Genomic DNA, 20,666 nt, shown 5'->3' on the forward strand with positions numbered 1-20,666 from the left:
TGACTTAGTGACAAGTTATTTGTGTAAAAATCTATAATGTTATTGCTTAACACTTTAGCAAAAACTTTGCACAAACTTTACCAGCTCTTGTAGGTTCACTGCATTTATTATCTACATTATCAGGCTGGTAAGATCTATATTATAGGTTGATAACAAGTTTGGTATAAGCACAACTGAAATCTGATAAGCAACTTTTGGAATCAATCGAGGTTGTTTCAGAAAAAGGGTTGGTAATATAGGTGATGGTCTAGATTAAGGTATGCTTTAAATACACTGTTCACCAAGAAATGCATACAGAACAGTCTGCTAAATAATGAAACCTAGAAAACAGTACAGATCTGCTGCACCTGCTGAGTCAAAATACAGAATTACTCCTTAAGCATGTTTAATATACAAAAATAATCTCACTCTAGGTATAAGAATCCCATTTATGTATTAAAAAAACATTTAAAAGATACATTTGAAAATGCCATGTAAATACATAAATATTAAGCTTTTTAAATACAATAGAGAATTTCCGTAAAATAGCAAAATTTGCTAAAAAAGAGTTACGTTGAAGTGTAACTTGAGAGATGCATATGGACTAGCAATGAGAAAGGGTTCCTTTCAGCATGGCAATAGTTTGAGAAAGTAACCACATGCTTGGTCTTCAAAATAAATTTCTCAACGTTATCGTAGAATCATATCTCACAGATGAGCTCAAAGGGAAGTTTTGGCAAAACAGCTATTTCTTGGGCACATATGGGTGGCTGGCTGGATTAAGGAAGAGAGTTTACATGATTTTAGCACATTGATGAGACTAACGATCAAGTACCAAATGCAGTGCTAGAGTTAGCATGGTAAAAACTGCTTCAGGAATTAGAAACGATACAGTATTAGTGAAAAAAGAATTCAAAATGAGAGAAATAAGCTACAGCGGAACATTTCAATACCTCGGTCTTTCAGTTTATCAGAAGGATCTTACAAAGAATAAATAATTTCCACTGAAAAAAATAACAGGTAAAAACAGATATTAAAATGAATAACAAATGTTATTGTGAGACAAAGGAGGTAAAAGGACCCCAAGATGGAAGCAACAGACAATTTCAATTCAGAAATTTGTTGAAGATGAATAATCAAATAAAACCTGCAAGGATACCACTTCTTAGGACAGATTAACAGTAGAAGTAATAGATCCTTCATTTCTTAACATTTCCTTATCAGATTTGGATACCATTCTACAAAACACAGTTCACTGAAACAACTTTCTGGACTCATTAAATGAACAGCAAACAATTCTTAACCCTCTATTAGAAGTTTGGATAGATGGTCTAAGTGGACATTAAAGTGTATGAAACTAAATATTACTACATAACGAGTAGATGTAAAGACACTGATATTTAAAGATGTTACATCTCTTTATAAGACAAATTATGAGTTATTTTCATATTTACTAAACTAAATCAGCTGCAAATACTTGTGGAATTTAAAATATTTCTACTTTTTCCCTTTTTTTTAATTAACTTCAACCACGAAGGTAGTAGATAGGGATATATTGTTTAAATACATAATCAAAAATCGCAACCAGAAGTAACTGGAACATTAAATAACACAACTAAGAATGGGTGAACAGTTTTGTTCTGATATCAATTCCTTCACTTGACAGTCAGGCAAGAAAAAAATTTCCTCAATTAGAGGTCAGTAACACAAGGAGTTTTGTCTGGACAAACCATAAGACAGAAGACATGACAGAAGGATGAATGCCAAGAACTGGAGACTGGAAGCTAGTATTGGATTGAATAGTGAAGCAGACAGGCAGTAAGAAGCCTGGAGCTCAGAATCAATGGAGGGCATTGATTAAGCACAATTCAATGTTTTGCTTCTCTGACAAGACAGAAGGGAATATTGACATTAACCCATGCTTTCAGTGAGTGTTCATTTTAGTACTATAAACTATCATGACATCAAGTGCTTGGTTTTGAAGGGCAAGAAGACCGAAGATATTAAATGTTTCTAAGTGGTCACGATCACTGAAGGCTTTTTCTCTTAGCATAATGATTCTCAGATGACATTAAAAAAGGTTCAAGAAAAAACACACAGAAACATACTGACATGTCCAAAACACAGTATCAGAGTTATGAAGGTTTAAAAAAAGTACTTACTTGGTATGTGTCCCATAACCTGATGGTACACTGTAAAGGGACTTCTCTCATCAGCAAGTTATTCATCCAACGGAAAGCAAATTGCAAGTATTTCACCTCGTGCTGATCCAAGTGCCTATGAACTTGTTCTGAAAACAGAATAAAAGACATTTTACTGCAACTTTTCTGAAGTTCTTAAGTATCAAATGCACTATCTGAAAAAATAAAATACTCCTCTGATTGCAAGCAAATAAAATGTGGTGGTGCATACAAACACAACTGAATGAAAAACTCTGAAATAGAAATGACTAGTTAAACATTACATTGGATTTATTTTTCTGCCTCTAAATAGCTTAAACAACTGCTCTCAGTTGTGCTATATTAAGAAAAGATTAAGGTCAGAGCTTTACAATATGCCACAAAAAATATACAAAGTTATAAAGTGAAATGATTAGATACATATATCCTCACTAATTTCTTAGCCTACAAATTATTTGGGGCAAGACTGCAAGAAACAAGGTTTACAAATAACATAATGGCTTCCAAAAATAAAGTGTTGATAATAAAAAGAAGACAACATTAAATTAACAAGGCAAAGAAACATAAGGAAGTACATGTAAAGATTGCATTCACTTGAGGCCAAACAAAGTGAGATAAATGTGTAGAAAATACAGTTAGCAAATTTAAGTAAATTGCAGCTTAAATAATTTTTTAGTATAACAAATAAATACAAATAAAAACCAGTACAAATCAATGGTTTCTAAAGCATACTCATACACACTGTGTTTACTGTAGCACGTTTATTATTTGAAAGCTGTGATAATCACTTGCATAGGTTATTGCTAGAGCTAATAGAACTAATCTGCTACATGGCTTTTATATATTTAGCAGAATTTCCTCCAAAAAGGATCACAGACATTCTGTTAACAGGTTTCAGCTAACAGGCTCAAGTATGCCATTGCCATGGTATAAATGACAAATACTGCAGAAATACCAATGTCTTATTTTGGATAAACATATGACAAGAAGTCTTTGTTAAAGCCTAAATAAGACATTCCTACTGTCTTTCTTTATACAAATACATTCTTGGGAGATTTTGCTACCCAGATCTTCCTTCATCCACATTCACAGAAATGTATTATCAGCTAAAACAATGAGTACATACTGATCTTACAAAGTTCACATTTCGCAGAAAGATCTAAAAAGGCACTAAAATACTAAACAAACAAACAAACAAAAAGAATCCCAAGAGTATGGTAGCTCTGTTACAGGAAACATTACCTAAAGATTAAGGTAACAGAAGTTAAATTATACTGCAATATAATATAGACCAAAGTTATTCAATTCCTTTTTTTCTAAAGATGTATTTTCTGGCTATATGAAAGTGTCAGCCAATATGATACAGTTGTTTCAATATGGAAGCAAGTAGTAGAACTTTTTTTAGATTCTAAAAACAATCAACAGTGAGCTTTTTTAAAAATAAGCCCAGTCACAACACATTACACCACAGGTCCACCTATCAGATACAACATCCTGTCTCCAGTGGCGTCTGAATACAAATACCCATGGAAATATATAAAACATTGGTATTTCTCCATGGCAGTTCTCAGCTTCTATCTATCTGTGGTTGAAGCACTCTTCAGCAGACCTGTTATCTATGTTCCTAAAGTCATATCCTTCTGTAATATAAATACAGGCAAGTATATAAAACTGTATGCACATCTTAAAACTATCTGTTACCTCTCCTGGAAACTTTTTTAAGTTGTAGCTATATATAAAGATGTGTGAATCTTTAAATGATCCATTTCATTTCTATGTGTAACACTAACCACCTAATTAGATACTTCTGCTATACAATAGACTGAACTGCTACTATGGGATGTGAAAAGGTAGAGAATGAGGATGGAGAGGTAACGATCTTGTGCTCTTTTAAGCAATCTCATCAAGTCCTGAATAATCCCTCTCCTCTGTCACTATGTGTACAGGAAAAGTACTACAGCATTACCACTGTATATTGTGCCTACGTATTGTCAATATCTCTAAAATTACATGAGAACTTTGTGATAGATTTTCCACTACCCATAAATAGCATCAGCCTTCCAGTCTCAAGACCCTGTGACTAATCTTCCTTCCTCTAAAAGCCTAATATCTTCCCATCACCTTCATACCCTTCTTTCCCAGGCATTCTGCAAAACTCATCAGCTGCCCCACCTGGGAGACAACAGTCAATATCAAGGCTAGTTCTGAGCTCTGCATAAAGTGAGCAACCTATGCAAGTGTGTCCTGGTTTAGCCAGGATAGGGTTAAGTTTCCCCAGCAGTGGGGGGAAGCTCTAGCTGGGTTATTCATATATCATGCTGACGTCACATCCTGGCGCAAGCACGGGAAGAATCGGTGATCACGTGGGTTGGCGCAGCCGGTTCTCTCTTTGCTGTATCGGTATATACTTTGCTCTGTTCATTGTTATCACTGTTATTGTTATTGTTTGTTGTGTTGCTGTTGCTCTGTTGTATTAAACCTGTCCTTACCTCAGTCTCGGGGCTTTGTATTTCACTCCCTTTGTGGGGGAGGGGCAGCGGCCGCGTGGTCTCAGACCCCGGCAGGGGCTAAACCATCACAAAGTGCAATGAGTATCTAACCAGTAATCCAAACACAACAGCTAACTGTGGGGCTCACTCTGCAGCCCTTCCTCAGCAGCACTGCTCATATGGGTCACTTTTTTTATTTATTTACTTTTAAATAACCAACAAATGAGCTTTATAAAAGTCGTGGAATTCTGCACAGTGGACACTTTTCTCCCTCTGTAAAATGCTGATGAAGGAAGTCCTCAGTTTGAAAAGTTATTGGAAGGAGAAGACAGATGTGGTAACCATATATGTTCTGCAACCTTAGAGAACTAGGCTTAAAAATGAAACAAGGCAGTTTATATGTAGAAGTCCACATTTTGAAGATGGTATAAGCTTCAGAAGCCTCTGTATTTTCACTTTCCACACAGAGGTCTTGCATGCCTCTAATTTCTAAACAGAGAATAGAATAGAATTAGAATAGAATAGAATTAGAATAGAATTAGAATAGAATAGAATTAGAATAGAATAGAATTAGAATAGAATAGAATAGCATAGAATAGAATAGCATAGAATAGAATAGCATAGAATAGAATAGCATAGAATAGAATAGCATAGAATAGAATAGCATAGAATAGAATAGCATAGAATAGAATAGCATAGAATAGAATAGCATAGAATAGAATAGCATAGAATAGAATAGCATAGAATAGAATAGCATAGAATAGAATAGCATAGAATAGAATAGCATAGAATAGAATAGCATAGAATAGAATAGCATAGAATAGAATAGCATAGAATAGAATAGCATAGAATAGAATAGCATAGAATAGAATAGCATAGAATAGAATAGCATAGAATAGAATAGCATAGAATAGAATAGCATAGAATAGAATAGCATAGAATAGAATAGCATAGAATAGAATAGCATAGAATAGAATAGCATAGAATAGAATAGCATAGAATAGAATAGCATAGAATAGAATAGCATAGCATAGAATAGCATAGCATAGAATAGCATAGCATAGAATAGCATAGCATAGAATAGCATAGCATAGCATAGCATAGCATAGCATAGCATAGCATAGCATAGCATAGCATAGCATAGCATAGCATAGAATAGCATAGAATAGCATAGAATAGCATAGAATAGCATAGAATAGAATAGAATAGAATAGAATAGAATAGAATAGAATAGAATAGAATAGAATAGAATAGAATAGAATAGAATAGAATAGAATAGGAGTTGGAAGGGACCTACAACAATCATCTAGTCCAACTGCCTGACCAATTCAGGGCTCACCAAAAGTTAAAGCATGTTCTTACAGGCATTGTCCAAATGCCTCAAACACTGACAGGCATAAGGCATCAGCCACCTTTCTAGGAAGCCTGTTCCAGTGTTTGATCACCCTTTCGATAAAGACATGCTTCCTAATATCCAGTCTAAACCTCCCCTGGTGCAGCTTTGAACCATTCCCATATGCCCTCTCACTGGATACCAGCAAGAAAAGATCAGCACCTCCCTCTCCTCTTCCCTAGTTCAGGAAGCTGTAGAAAGCAATAAGGTCACCCCTCAGCCACCTTTTCTCCAAACTAGAGAAGCCCAAAGTCCTTAGCCACTCCTCACAGGACATTCCTTCCAGCCCTTTCACCAGCTTTGCTGCCCTCCTCTGGACGCATTCGTGGACCTTCACATCCTTTTTAAATTGTGGGGCCCAGAACTGCAAGCAGTACTCCAGGTAAAGTCACACCAATGCTGAATACAGTGGGATAATCACCTCTTTTGACCAGCTGGTTATGGTGTGCTTGATGCACCCCAAGATGCAGTTTGCCCTCTTGGCTGCCAGGACACACTGCTGACTCATGTTGAGCCTGCTGTTGACCAGCACTCCCAGAGCCCTTTCTGCAGGGCTGCTCTCCAGACACTCATCTTGAAATCTATACTTGTGCCCAGCATTACTCCATCCTAGGTACAGAATCTGGCATTTGTACTTGTCAAATTTTCAACTGTTAAGTAAATCACTGATGACTGTCCAATGCTCCCATCTATCTAGATCCATCTGCAAGGCCTCTTGTCCCTCAAGACAGTCAACAGCACCTCCCAAGTTTGCTATCATCAGCAAACTTGCCAATGGTGCATTAAACTCCTGCATCCAGATCACCAATAAAAATACTGAACAGAACCAGCCCTAGAATTGAACCTCGAAGGACACCGTTAGTGACCGGTCTCCAGCCAGATCCAGCCCCATTCACTGCAACCCTTTGAGCTCTGCCCTTCAGCCAGTTCTTCACCCAACGCACTGTTATTAGGTCAGTTATTCAGAACAAATACAGAATTAACACTGTGTGTCTGCCTTCACTCTAGGCAAATTTAGCTCCAAGTTAAATACACTGAAGTGAGATCCTATGTTAAATTTATATTTTAAATTTCACACTTAGATACCTATATTGCAGACTATAATCAGATAATCCACTACATCAAGCAGGATGCAAAAAAGTCAGGTTTATTTCTAACTAAAGTTACTAACTTGTAAACATTTTTGTTCTTCACACAGCAGAAACAGAATTTGGTTGCTTGCAGCCATTGAAAGTAAGTAATAAAGAACAATAAATTGTGTCAGTTGTGATATTTTAACTACAGTTGTTAATAGGCATAATGAATTTCTTCAAAGTTGCTTTCTAGTCTAAACAAGTTGAAAAATAGAGTACTAAACTCTGTGCATTATATAAAATTGATGCAAGACTGGAATAGAAGACGCTTTGAGTAAAAAAGCTAATTCTTCCTACTTTGTAAGTAATCGTGAGTAGAGGCTATTTTGCTGATAAAAGTAATTTGGACAGTCATAATCTAAATTTAAATTTTCCGTTTCAATGAAAATAAGTACGTGTGTGCAATGAACAAGCAAGATATATAATTACTGTCAGCTCTCAGACTTCAACTATTTTATAAAAAATACTGCTACTGCAGTTTCTGATAGTAAAATTATTTTACAGTTTAAAAAAAAGATAGTTCATTTATCAAAATTCAAAAGAAAGAATAATGACATTTACTAAGTTTCCCAATACTTTCAATAAATCTATATATAAAAGTTTTGGTGAAGCACATCTTCTGATTAAAGAATAAAATACATTATATAGATGCATTCCAAAGTAGCATCCCGTCAAAAATATGTACTTCACACATTTATAACTATTTATAATTTTAATACACTTATTGGATATAATAGTTTGAATGATCACATTTAGCCACCTTAAACAGATGCTTCTCATGGCAGAAGAACCTACACACATAAAATATTTACCATTAATGCTTAATGTCAGCTTCTCATGCTGTTTTACAGATTTCAAAATTAATGTTGGATGTGACTACAGAATAACAAACTAAAGCTACAGATAAGGACAGAAATAACCTGTACTAAAGCATGACTTAACTACTGTCCTGACTGGGGGATACTGAGTGCCTAGCCAAGTTTACATATAAGCAAAGAGGAACCACAAAATAATAGTAAAATTATGTGTGAATTGACAAATTACAGTGGCACAGTATGGTGTCACCACATCCATCTGTATAATTAATTGCTTCAGAATATTAGCCTTTTGGTGTTGACCTTTACTTAAAGACTTCTATCAACTCTTGCAATCTTTTCTGATGTTTTACTTTAGAGCTAGTTTTGACACTTCTAAAATTATTTAAAGTTCATTTTTTACTCATATTTCATACCCTGGGAACTTTATTTTCAACTTCATGTTACCAATACATTATACATATTCCATTGTAAATATAAAAACCACTAACTGTTAAAAATTATCTGAAATGCAGTTAAGCGAAGAATCTTTGATAAACAGGTCTTTTAGTTCAACAAAAGGAAGAAAAGTATGTATTTCTCATGAAGATCCACACAATTCTTGAAAAGCGTACACTAGCTACAACAGTAACTCCTCTGGTACCAATCCAAAATGAACACTAAAATAATGAATTTACTTTTGCCACAGATGCTTATTGGCACTGCCATTTAAACACAGAGTAAAGTTGGTGAATTGGTCCTCAATGTATGAAAATATGCTGAAGAAATACGCTAGCACTCCAGAAATATGCTAGCACTCCTATTCTCCATGGAACCACAGATTCACTTCAGTTGGAAAAGACCTTTAAGATCATTGAGTCCGACTTTAAACCTAACACTGCCAAGTCCACCACTAAACCATGTCCCTAAGCACCACGCCTACACATCTTGCAAATACCTCCAGGGATGGTGACTCAGCCACTTCCCTGGGCAGCCTGTTCCAAGGCTTGATAACCCTTTCGGTGAGAAATTTTTCCTAATATCCAATCTAAGCCTCCCTTGATGCAACTTCAGGCCATTTCCTCTTGTCCTATCGCTTATTACCTGGGAGAAAAGACTGATACCCAGCTCGCTGCAACCTTCTTTCAGGTAGTTGTAGAGAGCGATAAGGTCTCTCCTTAACCTCCTTTCTCCAGCTAAACGAGTCCAGTTCCCTCAGCTGCTCCTCATAAGACTTGTGCTCTAGACCCTTCACCAGCTTCATCGCTCTTCTTTGGACACCCTCCAGCACCTCCATGTCTTTCTTGTAGTGAAGGGCCCAAAACTGAACACAGTATTCAAGGTGTGGCCTCACCAGTGCCGAGTACAGGAGGTCAATCATTTCCCTAGTCCTGCTGGCTACACTATTTCTGATACAAGCCAGGATGCTATTGGCCTTCTTGGCCACCTGGGCACACTGCTGGCTCATATTCAGGCAGCTGTCGACCAACACCCCCAGGTCCTTTTCCACCAGGCAGCTTTCCAGCCACTCCTCCCCAAGCCTGTAGTGTTGCACGGGGTTGTTGTGACCCATGTGCAGGACCTGGCACTTACCCTTGCTGACCCTCATACAATTGACCTCGGCCCATCGACCCAGCCTGTCTAGATCCCTCTGTAGATCCTTTCTACCCTTGACCAGATCAACACTCCTGCCCAACTTGGTGTCGTCTTCAGATTTACTGAGGGTGCACTTGATCCCCTCGTCCAGATCGTTGATAAAGATATTAAACAGAACTGGCCCCAGTACTGAGCCCTGGGGAACACCACTTGTGACCGGCCGTCAACTGTATTTAACTCCATTCACCACAACTCTTTGGGCCCAGCCATCCAGCCAGTTTTTTTACCCAGCAAAGGGTATGCTCATCCAAGCCATGAGCAGCCTGTTTCTCCAGGAGAATGCTGTGGGAAATTATGTCAAAGGCTTTACTAAAGTCTAGGTAGAGAACATTCCAGCAGCACTCTAGGATTTTCTTCTTTCCAGACCATGTCAATAAAGGCAAATGTTATAGACTAATCATTCAGAGATTAACATAATGGAAGACAAGCCAAAGAAAGCAAACAGCATGAGGCACTGACACGTTACAGAAAACATTTCCACATCTACTACAGATGAGAATCTTCACTGTCAAATTCTCTACATTTTTTTAGTTAGTCACGTTGCTATTTTTAAAAATGACTGACATTGCAAATAAATAAATAAAAATAATCTTCTATAAACTTAAAGATAATAACACAGGCACCTACTAAGAAAGCATGACATCCAGAAGAACCATTGTCTGGAAACTTAAAACCCTTTCATTTTGAAATACATAAAGATTCTTGTAGAATTAACATAGGAGCCTGTCTTTCTTTCAATTCTCAAATAACTCTTTTGGAAGGTTCCCTGTACGAAAACATGTATCTAACAATGACAAGAAGTCTTTTAAAACAAACAAAAAATTTCTTTGGTGGGTAATAAACTTATGGAGGAACTTAGCAAAGACTGAACTACTATGCAGAACTAAGAATTCCTTCAGAGATACTGAAGGTCTTCAGTCACTATTTTATTATTTTTTTTCCTCAATTAACTCTTGCTATTAAATACAACAACATCTTCCCAGACACCTTTTAAAAAAATGATTAATAGACCAGTGTGATACAAATTTCTCCTCCTTGCTTCACTCCATTGGTAAGAAAGACAAAAATCCAGCAAGTTTTCAGCTGCAGAATCTGATAGAAATTTGACAGAATTTGTTCTTTTCCTTAGGAAAAGTTATGAAAAACGTAATCAGCTAAATTTAAAATCCAGACACCTTTGATCCCATGTTAGGTCAAATAAGCCATAAATAATAATTTCTTACTATAACTCACTCAATTTGACAGTTAATGGTGACAATGAAGCTTCATAACTTAGGTTATAGCAGATCCATATTTAAATTTTTAACATTTCCTGTGACAGTCAAAATATTACAATGTCTGGCATTTCATTACCTCATGGTTGATCAGATTTCTCCCATACTCCTACTGTGCAAATATTTACCTTTTACTAGTCATATCAGATTATCAGTTAAATTTTGCCATTGACTATTGAAAGGATGAATTTTAAAAAAGAAAATCACATGGTTTAATCTCAAATTCATTCACAAGGGATGTGTTTGCAAGCCTGGAATCTGTCTGACCATTAGATTAAAACCAGTGAACTGCACTGCCACAATTTGTGTGATATTGAGTAGGCAACAATGATGTTTCACTCCCTGTGCAACATTGACATTTCTAGACTACAAAAAAGTTTTCATGGCCCAGCCCATTATAAGCAGGGTAAAGTAATATTTCTTTTCCAGTTTCTTCATAATGCTGTGACTTAATACTTGACTTGACAGCTTCCCAGTACTATTTCCCATCTATAAAATTTGTTTTCTGTACTTGTTTTTCAGTAGTGTTTAACTGTGCAAAGCAACCAACCAGCTAGATTTTACTCTAGTTAATGCAGTATTATAGTAGGCATTTGTTTCTACTTAGCTGAACTTTCTAAAACTGTGGCTAGCTATTAAAAAAGACAGCGTTGTAACACGAATAAACTACATAATCTAGAGGAAGACTGCATACTAGAAACGGTGTTACCCACAAGGGTTATCCCTGCAAGCGTGCACTCGTAAGACCAGAACCTTCTAAAAAGCAGTGACTGCTTAAGATTCTCCTCCAAGTTACCACAAACATTTGGTAAAACTGGTTTTCACAAGTACTGCATGAAAGCTTCCAGATGTCCTTAGGGAACAAGAATCCCTTTGATTGTATCAGCCCCCATATGGATATGGCCATCCACGCTCATCTTCCATCATTTTGCAGCACATTTTACTCCAGTCTAGACTCACAGACAGTTGATTAACATGGAGCAGGTCATGCAACTTCATTCATTCAGTTAGGGACGCCACAACCAACATATCCACCACCAGTTCGTGTGTGCTATCCATTTAGTCAATACAGTAACAAAATGTTGAAATCTTTTCTACTACTCCTAGATTCTTTAATCATGGCCATTTGCTTAAAATTATAGCTCCTACATACTGAACCTTGCTGTCCCAAAGAAGGAACTATGTCATCAGTAAATGACTGCTCTCTTTTTGAGTATTCTACCTATTGAAAGCAAATTTTGTATTTCATTCTCTCTCTTCCTGGATCATTTCTATATTGTTCAAAGTCAGTATCTTTAGGGGAGACAAAGATAAGAGTTTGGAATAAAATCTCAACACCAGATGTTGGCAGATGCAGATTACGGTTTACAATAGCCCCAACCTGAATTAATGAATGTCTGAGCAAAAATAATTCTGTCAAGACTACAGTTTAGCGATGACTTATTAAGTTATGTATATTCCTTTTTATTAATATACATTAATAACAAAAGATGTTCCTGATGACTGAAAAAGACATTCAAAAGATCATAAATGTGCACTTGAAGACAAGATCTCATTATGATACACGATCTGCTTCAAGTAATAGTAGGTATCCAAGTAAAAGATTTACATGCTGATTATATCTTGCTCCAGAATTAGTTTGCTTTTTATAAGTGGCTAAAATCATCCATTGTAAGAATTATAATAAAAGCATTAAAAAAAAATAAATTTGAGAAGTCCTGTACAAAATGAAAAAATGACTGGCAGAAAACCAGAAATATCACCAAGTTATATTCTCCGCTTGGCCTACAATTTAGAGATAATGGTCTATTTGATTTTAGATCACTAAATGTACAGTTAGTAGCTAAGACTGAGAAATATCTTCTTCATAAACAAAAGATATGGCCAATGGGGGGAAGGGGGGGGGAAAAGGGGGGGGAAAAGGGGGGGGAAAAGGGGGGGGAAAAGGGGGGGGGAAAGGGGGGGAAAAGGGGGGGGAAAGGGGGGGAAAGGGGGGGGAAGGGGGGGGGAAGGGGGGGGGAAGGGGGGGGGAAGGGGGGGGGAAGGGGGGGGGAAGGGGGGGGGAAGGGGGGGGAAAAGAGGGGGAAAAGAGGGGGAAAAGAGGGGGAAAAGGGGGGGGAAAAGGGGGGGGAAAAGGGGGGGGAAAAGGGGGGGGAAAAGGGGGGGGAAAAGGGGGGGGAAAAGGGGGGGGAAAGTGGGGGAAAGTGGGGGAAAGTGGGAGGAAGTGGGGGGAAGTGGGGGGAAGTGGGGGGAAGTGGGGGGAAGTGGGGGGAAGGGAGGGGGGAAGGGAGGGGGAAAAGGGGGGGGAAAAGGGGGGGGAAAAGGGGGGGGAAAAGGGGGGGGAAAAGGGGGTGAAAAGGGGGGGGGAAAGGGGGGGGGAAAGGGGGGGAAAAGGGGGGGGAAAAGGGGGGGGAAAAGGGGGGGGAAAAGGGGGGGAAAAGGGGGGGAAAAGGGGGGAAAAGGGGGGGGAAAGGGGGGGGAAAGGGGGGGGAAAGGGGGGGGAAAGGGGGGGGAAAGGGGGGGGAAAGGGGGGGGAAGGGGGGGGAAAAGGGGGGGGAAAAGGGGGGGGAAAAGGGGGGGGAAAAGGGGGGGGAAAAGGGGGGGGAAAAGGGGGGGGAAAAGGGGGGGGAAAAGGGGGGGGAAAAGGGGGGGGAAAAGGGGGGGGGAAAGGGGGGGGGAAAGGGGGGGGAAAAGGGGGGGAAAAGGGGGGGAAAAGGGGGGGAAAAGGGGGGGAAAAGGGGGGGAAAAGGGGGGGAAAAGGGGGGGGGAAAGTGGAGAAAGGGGGGGGGAAGGGGGGGGAAGGGAGGGGGAAGGGAGGGGGAAGGGGGGGGAAAGGGGGGGAAAGGGGGGGAAAGGGGGGGGAAAGGGGGGGGAAAGGGGGGGGAAAGGGGGGGGAAAGGGGGGGGAAAGGGGGGGGGAAAGGGGGGGGGAAAGGGGGGGGGAAAGGGGGGGGGAAAGGGGGGGGGAAAGGGGGGGGGAAAGGGGGGGGGAAAGGGGGGGGGAAAGGGGGGGGGAAAGGGGGGGGGAAAGGGGAAAACCTAATTGCCATAGGGAATGAAATGTAATTAACAATTCTCTGGTATCCAGTGCAAAATGGAGGAAACTACTAGGAAAAACAGTTAGGAGTAATCAAGGAAGATCTACAATTCTAGCTAAAAGTTAAAAATATATCCTGTTTTTCCAGGTGGGACTCGAACTTAATATTCAAAGTGCAACAAACAACAGTGAGAAATATGTTTGATGAGACATTTCTACTTCCAGGTAGCATTCATTAGACTTTGTAGCCTGTTGTAAACCATACCTGTGTGCATTCATAATAGGGTTTATGCCTAACACTTCTAAAATTCCCAATCATGTTAAAATTATTTTTCCTTCCCTTTTTTTTAATTTGCCATGAAAATAGTAAGTTTTGGCTATTTAAAAGTTAAAGTGCTTACAGAGGTCAGGCATTTACAAATTATTTTACAGTCAGTCTCAACTCTTGCTAAGATCTCTGAACTCTGTAATAGCATACAAATAGAATCTCCATGGTAAGACATAAAAATATGATTTAAAAGTTATATTAAATAATTATAATGCCCAGTGAGCCACACTTAAGAGTGTATTAAAGTATAATACAGTAATTACAACCATAAAATCAGATTAAAAAATAACTACTGGTGAGCCAAATAAGCTAGGTTTGTTAAAATGAAAAAGAGCTTTATGGCACAAATTAATTAAACAATTATGAAATGCTTACAAGATTTTTAATCACTTCAGCACCAAGCTGACATATAAAGATGGACCGACAGAGAAGGTCCTTATTAATCACTAATTTTCAACAGCAGCAGTAAGGTCTAAATAAATTCTATGTCCATTTCCAATTCAAGGTGCTTCTGCATGGTTAAAGAATACCAGTCTTTTCAACTATTACAATTAGAGCTCTGTTTTACTGATACTTCAACACAATCCTAGTTCAGAATTACAGGTGTCAGTAAAATGTTTTACAATAGAATTAAACAAGAACATAATTTTGCACATACAACTAAGTATTCTTTAATCATACTTTAAAAAAATCATTAGCATGATGGAATACGTAACAAAAACTGATCAAATGTCACCTATTACCACAGTTTCATCATCAGTTCATCCTATGAACACCCAAGATTCAAATTAAAAACCAAACAAATTAGTGAATCTATATCTATCATGGCATATTGAACAGATCACTTGTTTTGTGAGTTCTTATTAAAGAACAGCAAGTTATTTAATACAAAACCACATTAGTTTTGGTTGATATTTTGCCTTTTTGAGATTCAAATTTTCCTAAACAAAAAAACCCAATTCTTCTCTGCAGTTTAAAAAGTTCAATCGGCACAGAATCTGAATGTCCTTTAGAAACTATGGAGGTACCAAAACTACTCACTAGGTATCTCTAAGTACTTTTTGGCCTTAACTCATCACATGAAATTAAGTTCTGAGCAGAACTGCAAAATACTTGTGTTTGAAGCACTGAGCAGTTCTATGGGAATAGGCACCTTTATCCCTTGGGATGAGAGCCTGCTCAATGTCAAACACCAACGCAACAGTCAGAGGAGTAACTGTAGAATTCCCAAGTGAAGTCTGGACATTTAAAACTTGAGCAGCCCAGAAAGAACACACAGCTCTTCAATCAGCCCAGACATTAGAAAGGATAATTCCACTGGCTCTGAGCCTGTTCTAATGAAGGATATTTTACAAACATCTCCAATTAAATAAGAAACTGTAACATTATACATAAATATTAAGAATTATATCAATCAACCTTTTAGACACGTCTACAACAAATATTTCAAAGCATGAGAAGTACACAGAATGGTGTAATTAAGCTCTTTCACTGTGGATAACCAAAAATATATTAAAAAATGAAAATTTTTTTAATTGTCTACATTTCATGAAGAACTTCACATGCACATATATACACATAACACATACAGATATATACAAGAGTTTCATATTTTAAATTTCAATATGTGCATAAATAGCAAAAATATATGCAAAGTATAAATTTAAGGCCATGACATGAAAGTACTTTATTAAAAATCCTCACTTGTAGCATTATCTACAGAACTGCAGACAACTGACCAACCAAGACATTTATAGCACAAGACAGAAATAAGTAAATAAAGTGTGATTAGTGGAGCCAATATTAACTTCTTCAGAACATTAAAACAAAATGCATTATCTAATTTGTATTTTGTTTGAAGTGAATGAAACAAACACATTTACAGTATGGCAGCAATTTTAAAAATGACTTGTAAAATTGTTAATATAATGTGGTTTTAAAAGGTGAAAGGAACATTTTAACTGCACCTAGGCATAAGTAAAAATATTTGCCCAATCAATACTACGTAGTCTTTAAGTCATTCTTTAAAATAATTTGAATATAACAACTTTAATTTTGCACTAAAAATAACTTATTTTCTCTTGAAAAATTTGTAAATTTTTTTTGCAATATTAAAATGGAAATAAATCACAAATTATCCCAAGTAAAATATCATATGTAAGAATACCTGTGGTAACTCTCCAGAACAGATGGACAGAAGATGTGTGTCACAGTGGACACAGCAGAAATATTGAAATATTACTGAACCTTTGAAAAACGTAGCTGAATTCTAAATTAACTTCCTTATGGGAAAGACAAAATGCAGCACTCCTTTCATGTTCTTACGATATTTTTCCATTACTTCCATTTTCAAAAGAAGGGGAAAAATATACACAGCAAGAGTAAGAGGGTTTTTTTCTTTTTTTTTTAAATAATTTTCTGCATTTTTATTTTTCTATTTCCTTTTACTAAGATTCAAGGCCCAGTTCTACAGAAATATTGGTTATTACTGGTGAAAGAACCTGGAACACTAATAACACAGAATTTTTTTAACTACAAGAAAACATAAGCACAGATCAGGCTGTGCAGAACACAGATGCAAACCCCAGGAGTTGTTCTATAACACATGTAGAAGAAAATCTTCCTAAACTTACCCCCACAGGAGATGCAGAATATTTATACTGAGTCATCAAAACAATACATCGATCAATTTACAGAGAATGCCACACAACTTTAACATCTTTTATCAATGTTTATGGAAACCCAAGACCATTTTTATCTACAAATGCTCAGCCTTCTCCAAATGGCTACCTCAGACTCTAACATAATTACCAGATGGCTCACAGTAAACTGAAGAAGCTGAGACTCCCAAGCATGAAACCAGTCACCTGTAAATTCTGGAAACACAAATCCCGAATTAATTTTGGCATTCCTATACCATGTCTCTTTGCTTTCAAGCCTAAATGAAGCAAAAGTGGAAGATGGCATGCCACGTGAGCGTGACCTTTTACAAACCATGAGAGATGGTTCATGATTTAGAGCAGAAAAGCTCTACTGACATTACAGGAAACAGAAAAGATAATTAGTTATAACAGATTCCTAATATTATTGAGCTATCTATTGATCCTCCCTCTCCATACTTTTGTATAATTCCTAGAACAATCTGAATGATGATGATAAGCAGATAAATGAGACTGAATAATGTTTTATCTTCAAATGCCATCTCATCTATAACAACATTCTATTAACAAACTCAAAAATTCCATTAAACTCAATTCATCAAAATTATTTTCTGGAGTATAAACAGACTGAGATTATGATTAAACTAACAGAGTAGTTTGGCTGTTTGAAGTCTACTGTAGTGTTCTGCAATATACGCACAAGGACAGGTACTTTGAGAAGAGTTGTGATCCATAAGGCTGGGTTAATGAAGGTCGCTTGAATCACTAACATAATGCATTAACACTCTCTGAAGGGTGAGCATCACTTTTCATACACTGGTAATCCATTACTATCAGCAAACAAGCTGTACAATTTTCATCCACTCACGCAGCTACTATGTTAAGATTCTCTTCACCATGCAGTTAACCAGCATCAGGAAAGTAATGTGACACAGTAGCAACAGGAGTATTATTTTCTTCCACAATAACCTTAATTAGCACTTAGCATATTTACAGTAAATATAGACCATGATATTTCTTTTTAAAAAACAAATTGACTGAATTTGTATCAGCCATGCATTTGCCTTTAGCTACAGTATAGCAGAACCAGTACAAAGATAAAAAGACAAAAGCAAAAAGAAATGAAGAAAAGTAAAGCACAGTAACATATTGTCCTCTTAGATCATGAGAGACAAGAGCAGAGGTTTGGAACACTGACTTCCAGAAGCCCCATATAACTTATAATTCTAGGTTCCCATAATGTCAATTACATCCAAATCTCACTGGCGTCCTTTTCAAATTGCAATGTCAGCTTTTTAAAATACTTCATAGTTTCTACAATGAAAAAATGTGTAATGAAATGTCCCTCACTCTGAAGCGTTATAACCCTCGCTATTTTTTAACATAGTTTCCTTTAACATCTTTTCTACACATGCTACAGGTATGTCACACAGACAGCTTGCAAAATATACCTGCTATGAGATGATCAATTCCTTAAAGTTAGGATTTTGCTTTGCTTTCTCCAACTATGCTGCTCAAAACAAGGAAACCATCCTCTACTACTCAATTATGTAAACTATCTAGAGTTGAGATTAATGTAAGATGTTACCTTTTAAGTATTTTGGACAATATGAAAAATCAGCATGAAGTAGCAAACACTCATGATGTCTACTAACAACTACCAAAAAAATTTCTAGTGTAGAAAAGGTATTGTTCAGCACCCATCTGAATTTAAAAAAAAATCTTGGCAGTTATCTACACTCACAGACATAGATACAAAATCTGCCATAACGTATTGGTTGCCTCATTTACTAAATGCTATACAATTTAGATCAAAAAACATTCAAGATAAAATTGGATCCAGATTTAGGAAGATAAATAAACAATTACAGTTTTTAACGTAGAACTACTTCAACATGTTCTATCCAATACATTCCTCTAAAGACCTCACAAAATTATTTTAAATCAGATAAAAATCAGGAACCCCTCACTTTAATTTACAAACCCTGGTAAAGGACAGTTTAAGAAAACATATTTATTTGCTACAACAGCCTGTCTTATTTTCTTTTTAATTTAAGCATGAAGCTTTAAAAATAATGCCTCCCAAACCTAACAATTGAGAAAAGTTATTTAACTATATCCCTAAAGCATTGACAGTACAAATAAGCATTCAGCTTTTCTTTCTGTCTTAGAAACCAAACAATAATATACCATATGATATTTAATATTTTTATTAAACCAAACAATAAGGTTGATTATCAGAATGGTATTTTTCATTTTAAAAACTTGGTTAAAGAATTTTTTTAGATAAATGTTCATTGACCGAGTTCAGAAGGTCTATTTATAGGCATAATTATACATTTCATTTAATATACAATCAGTTGTTTCTATAAGTAACTGAAATGTAAAAACCAATATTGATATAAGCATAAAATAACATACAAAGTCACACTGCAAGTAGTTAAATTATTTTTGAAGTAACGAAATACAATGCTTTAAAAATATTTTTAAGTATTTTGCTATCCTTTATACAGAAGTATCCTCTTATATTTTTCATATTCATCTACATTTTAAACAAAAAATACATCTGCAACAGAAAGTTTTACATATATTTACATTTATAGTGTAATATTATATAAACATTGTTCTCCTGCCCTTAGTTTTTGATCCTTAAAAATACTTTAACATCCTAAACGGGCATAAGGAGCATTATCAAATATTCAGGATGTAAACATGTGCAGGCCAACCCAAAATCTGCTATGATAAGCACTGGCACAAAAAAACCTCACAGTACATGTAATGAAAAGATGGAATTAATCTTTCCAAGAATATTATCAAATATTAAGCTACACAAGAAATATTTTTTCTATCTCATCATTGACAGGCTAGTGTCGCAAATATATGCCTGGTTCTGCTTGGCAACATTTTGTTAATACTCTGTTCATTAATTTAACAAACTATCAAGAGAGTATGTTTAGAATGGGCAAGCATTATCTCTTGCATTTCATTTAATTAAACTCTCTTCTAGCAATATGACAGTCAGCATTTCATGAAGGGAATTATTTTAAGGATGAAGGTAGAAAATATTTCAAAGTGCCCTGCTAAAACATGAAAGCATAATCTAAAATTACTCCTGCACACACTGTAATTTATCTATAATATTAAAGATGTTATTTCCAGAGTTCATAATTAATTGGATTCCACAGAGAAATTATTCAGGCATTCCAGATAGCAAAATGATGCACAAAGGCACAAAACATAGTGCCGAAGGACAACCATAAACAACCACTGTGACTTGCCCGAATTACAACAATCATTGAGCTTAATGTGAAATGAATACTGGATGCCTTTTGTATGTGGTCATTACTCTGCTGCAAAGAAACTGCCATTGAATTTTGATTATATTGCCTTAATAAAAAGTAATGAAAGTGGCTCATGCTCTAGTGGCTTTCTTTTAAATGATACACGACAGTGATCTTACAAAGGCCAGTGTGTCACAAATTGATTATAACACCTAATCTGAGGAAGGCGATGTTACCCCACCATTGTAGGTAACTGCAGTGATGTTGGCTTGACTTCTTGCAAACACTTCTAGCGAAACTCTTCCAATGAAACACCAGTTAGAAATTAGGTTAGCTTTTAAGACTTACCATCAATCCGACTAACAAGTTCTTCCAACATTTTCACTTTCTTCTGAATTCCTGGCTGTGCAAACGTGTAGTTATCCTGAAGAAGAGAGGATATACAAGTATAAGTTTATGAAGA

At 36.7% G+C, this 20,666-nt stretch overlaps 1 protein-coding gene across 4 annotated transcripts in view; it reads right to left on the reverse strand.

Annotated features, from left to right (window-relative positions):
- Nucleotides 1-20,666, reverse strand: part of TBC1D22A (TBC1 domain family member 22A) — a 200,003-nt gene that overhangs the window by 85,942 nt on the left and 93,395 nt on the right. For 3 of the 4 annotated variants that reach the window (XM_074827720.1, XM_074827719.1, XM_074827722.1), the window contains exons 10-11: nucleotides 20,552-20,627; nucleotides 2,142-2,269 (exon numbers count right to left, since the gene is read on the reverse strand). In XM_074827720.1, the coding sequence (XP_074683821.1) occupies nucleotides 2,142-2,269; nucleotides 20,552-20,627 (204 nt within the window). Of the gene's footprint in view, nucleotides 1-256; nucleotides 754-2,141; nucleotides 2,270-20,551; nucleotides 20,628-20,666 lie in introns of those variants that run through there. The other variant, XM_074827721.1, reaches the window with a different exon arrangement.

This window comes from Strix aluco, chromosome 5 (assembly GCF_031877795.1).
Source record: "Strix aluco isolate bStrAlu1 chromosome 5, bStrAlu1.hap1, whole genome shotgun sequence".
Taxonomy (NCBI): domain Eukaryota; kingdom Metazoa; phylum Chordata; class Aves; order Strigiformes; family Strigidae; genus Strix; species Strix aluco.